At 40.3% G+C, this 4805-nt stretch overlaps 1 protein-coding gene across 1 annotated transcript; it reads left to right on the forward strand.

Annotated features, from left to right (window-relative positions):
- Positions 1 to 2100: 2100 nt before the first annotated feature.
- LOC112078946 (clarin-3) lies at positions 2101 to 4564 on the forward strand (the record flags this gene model as incomplete). Its single annotated transcript, XM_024145049.2, has 2 exons — positions 2101 to 2182; positions 3861 to 4564. Coding segments are annotated over 2 exons (360 nt in total), but the record flags the coding sequence as incomplete, so codon positions are not given.
- Between the last annotated feature and the right edge of the window lie 241 nt (positions 4565 to 4805).

Here is a 4805-nt window from a genome sequence, read left to right on the forward strand (position 1 = left end):
GCCCCTATAAGTGTGCAGAAATGTGCTGTGTGTTAAAGTTCTAGAACAATAATGTTGCCTTCGGTCGTGTATAATGCAACAATGTATGTGACTGGTATATACTCCTAACCTGTATATTCCTAACCCTAACCTGATACCTAACCTACACCAAACCTAACCTTATACTCCTAACTGTATATTGCTAACCCTACCTTAACCCTGTATACTCAAACCTGTATACTCCTAAACTAACCTAACTGTATACTCCTAAACCTGATACCCCTAACCACTAACCTATGTACTCACTTACCTGTACTACCCTAACCTAACCTATTACTTCCTAACTGTATACCCCTAACCCTAACCCTAACCTATGTAACTCCTAACCTGTTAACCCTAACTCGTATACTCCTAACCCTCAATACTTAACCTGTATTACTCTAACCCTAAACCTGTGTACTCCCTAACTGTATACCCCCTAACCTCTATACACTCCTAACCCTAACTGTATACTCCTAACCTGTATACTCCTAACCCTAAACCTAATGTACTCCTAACCTGTTATACCCCAAAACCCAACCTATGTACTCCAACCTGTATACCCTAACCCTAACCTATGTACCCTAACCTGTAATACCCCTAACCTAACCCTAACCTATGTGTACTCTAACCTGTATACCCTAACCTCTATATCCTAACCTAACTTAACCTGTATACTCTAACCTAACCTATTACTCCAACCTATTAACTCCTTAACCTATTGTCTCCTCTATACTCCTAACCTATACTCCTAACCTGTGAACCCTAACCTATGCTATCCTAACCCTAACTGTATACTCCTACCTCATACTCTAACCCTAACCCTAACCTGTATACCCCTAACCTGTGACTCCTAACCTGTTATACTCCTAACCACTAACACCTAACCTGTATACTCCCTAAACCTGTGTACTCCTAACCGTATACTCCTAATACTCCTAAACCTGTTATACTCCTAACCTTTGACTCCTAACCCTAACTCCTAACCTGTCATACTTCCTAACTCCTAAACATGTATCTACTCCTAACCTGTGTACTCCTAACCTGTTACTCCTAACCTGTAACTCCTGACCTGCATAACTACTCCTAACGTGTACTCCTAACCTGCATACTCCTAACCTGCATACTTCCTAACCTGTGGTCTCTAACCCTGTGTACGCCTGAACCTCTTGTTACTCCTAACCTGTATCCTAACCGCAGTACTAACCTGCTCTCCAACCTGTGTACTCCTAACCTGTACCTAACCTGGTACTCCTAACCCTAACCTGCTGTTAGGTACGTCCACGGTGTGGCGTTCACCCAAACAGCAGAACGGTGTGACGTATACCGGTCAAAAATACCCCTCCAATTACGGGGAGGACCCCTCGGACCCCATTTACATTTATATTTTCTCCAAAAAAAGGTGGTCACGTATACTCCCTCTCCGTGCTCGAGGTTCGTCAGGCTGCTCATTTTAACACACCTGTCACCATCGTTACGCGCACAGCACCTCATCAGACTCACCGACTCAATAACCGTGTCTGATTACCCTTCCCTATATATGTCACCTTCTTTGGTTCTTTCCACGCGTTATTGTTTCTGGTCATATGTTTCATGTCTCTACGCTACTTGTGCTTCTTGTTTTTTTCAATATTCATTTATTTATTAAATCACTCCCCCGGAACTTGCTGTCCCGACTCCCAGCGTATACGTTACAAGGTTCTTCGCTGTACCGATAGGGTAACCTTTTTGGTTCCCGGTAGAACCCTTTTGGTTCCATATAGAACTCTCTGTGGAAAGGATTGTTCATAGGAACCCAAAAGTGTTCTACCTGGAACCAAAAATGATTCTTCAAAAGGTTCTCTATGGGGACAGCGAAAAAGAACCCTTTTAGTTCTAGATAGAAAATATTGGAAAAAAGGTGCTAAATATCCATACCACAATTCCGCCCTTGGTGGAACTCCCCTAATACTGCTGTATATTCCAACCTGCCTGTTGTTGGTCTGCCTGTGTAGTGTTTGAGAAGTTGCAGAGACAGGTGAGTCCTCAGATCTCCACGGCATAGTGATCACCCCTGGCCCTGTGTCTGCTCTCTCTCTGCAGCTCCTCATCATCGTGAACAGCGTAGTAACCCCTACCAGACGTCATGGACCCATAGGGCTCTACACATGCAGCTCTGCCAGTGGTAAGATCAATAGAGTTCACATCATTCATCATCAATCAGCAAAAAAGAGGCAGCATCAACGGCACATATTAGATTACTGAAGGTCTGTGTTCAAGCTATTTATCCATATGAATCGGAGTTATGGTTCCCTATTTATCCCATATTAAATACCTAAGGTTGTGGTTCACCCTATTTAGTCCCATATGAAATACCGAAGGTTGTGGGTTCAAGCCTATTAGTCCCATATGAATACTGAAGGTGGCAAGCCCTATTATCCCATATAAATACTGAAGGTTTGGTCACCTATTAGTCCCATATGAAATACCTGAAGGTAGTTGTGGTTCAACACCTATTTAGTCCATAGAAAACTGAAGGTTTGGGTTCAAGCCTATTTAAGCCCATAGAAATACCTAAGGTGGTTCAGCCCTATTAGTCCCATATGAAATACCTGAAGTGTTGTGGTTCAAGCCTATTAGTCCCATATGAAATACCTGAAGGTTGTGGTTCAAGCCCTATTTAGTCCATATGAAATACCTGAAGTGTGGTTCAACCCCTATTAGTCCAATGAACCGAGTTGTGTTTCAAGCCTATTTGAGTCCATATGAAATACCTGAAGGTTTGGGTTCAAGCCCTATTTATCCCATATGAAATACCTGAAGGTTATGTTCAAGCCCTATTTAGGTCCATATGAAATCCTGAAGGTTTGGGTTCAAGCCCATTTAGTCCCATATGAAATACCTGAAGGTTATGGGTTCAAGCCCTATTTAGTCCATATGAAATACCTGAAAGTTGTGGGTTCAAGCCCTATTTAGTCCCAATGAAATACCTGAGTTGTGGGTTCAGCCCTATGACCGCCTTTCACACTGTCTCTCCTCCTGGCCTGATCCCCTCTCTCTGTGTACTGTCTGATATAAACATGTTACACAATTATATGAAATTAATTAGTTCATTAATGATAAAAAAAAAACAACTACATGGATTCATTAATTGCATTAAATAAATGATAAACATGATGGAAACAACTCTTGTGACTAAGTTAACAGACTAGTAGTAGTACTAATAGTGGTAGAACTAGCTGTAGTATAATAATAGTAGTAGAACTAGTAGTAACAGTAGTATAGTAGTAGTAGTAGTAGTAGTACTAATATAAGTAGTACAATAGTAGTAGTACTAATAGTAGTAGTAGTACTAATATGATGGAACATGTTTTAACTCTGTGAACTAAGTTAACAGACTAGTAGTAGTAGTACTAATAGTAGTAGTACTAATAGTATAGTACAATATAGTAGTATACTAATAGTAGTAGAACTAGCTGTAGTAGTACTAAATATAGTAGAACTAGCGTAGTAGTATACTATAAGTAGTAGTATAGTAGGTACTAATAGTAGTAGAACTACTGTATAGTACTATAGTAGTAGTAGTAGTCAGTAGTAGTAGTAGTAGTACTAATAGTAGTAGAACTAGCTTAGTAGTACTAATAGTAGTAGTAAGTTAGTATAGTAGTACAGTAGTAGAGTACTAATGTAGTTAGAAACTAGCTTAGTATACTAATGTAGTAGTAGAACTAGCTGTAGTAGCACTAAACTAGTAGTAGTAGTAGTAGAACTAGCTGTAGTAGTACTAATAGTAGTAGAACTAGCTGTAGTAGTACTAATAGTAGTAGTACTCGTTTTAACCTCCCTTTTGTTCTTTTCTCCAGCGTGCATCTCCTTCCTGGTGCTCATCCTGTACGTAGTGAACGTCCAGCTGACCGAAATGTCTGAAGACCTGGTGAGGAACGACGTGGGAAGTGCTTCATTCTACCTGAAGGACAAGACCTCAGAGTTCCAGGTGGGATACTACCTGCTGATCCCCTACATGGTGCTGAGTCTGCTCGCCATCCTCCTGGTCTACCTGTATGAGCACGCTGCCTACACACACAGACAGGAGCAGCAGAGGCCCACAGAGGACGCTCCTAAAGAGATCATGATGTATTAATATATATACACAGGATACAGATTCATAAGATCCTGACTACAACATCTCCCTAACAGACGGACACAGACTGTGTTGACTAGTAAAACTCTGTGTCCTGAAATGTGCGTGATCCAGGACTGATCRGAGCCCTTATAACATATCTCACAMGCTTATATAATTAACTCGGATCACCTTGTTTCATCGTTACTACATTTTCCTCTTGCTTTATGTTTATATATTTATGAATAGCTGACATTTTACAATCCYATTMAACTCAAATGCTTWAAAAAAATGACACTTCCTGCTTAGTAAAATACTGTGAGGTTGATGGTGTGTTTATCTACWAACAGAAGAATACAGCAAGTTGATTACACTTATATATAGTTGTTTTTTTAAACACCAGAAGACAATAAATTGGTTTCTTCCGTAAATAAATCATAATATATATTCTCTAAAATGTCCATTCCTATAATAAACAGTGTTGGATATTTTGGATTTCTCGTGAAGGCTTAAAGGGGCAATCTACTATTCTAACACATAACAAACCTACCACTACCCACACCATTGATTTTGTAAACAGCTGAAAGGGCCAATAGGAGTCACCCTTTCCTCTGGTCTAAAGAAAAGTATCCCAGGGCAGTAATTGGGGACATTGCCCTGTGTAGGGTGTTGTCTTTTGAATGGGTCG

The sequence above is a fragment of the Salvelinus sp. IW2-2015 genome, unplaced genomic scaffold, assembly GCF_002910315.2.
Source record: "Salvelinus sp. IW2-2015 unplaced genomic scaffold, ASM291031v2 Un_scaffold6565, whole genome shotgun sequence".
Taxonomy (NCBI): domain Eukaryota; kingdom Metazoa; phylum Chordata; class Actinopteri; order Salmoniformes; family Salmonidae; genus Salvelinus; species Salvelinus sp. IW2-2015.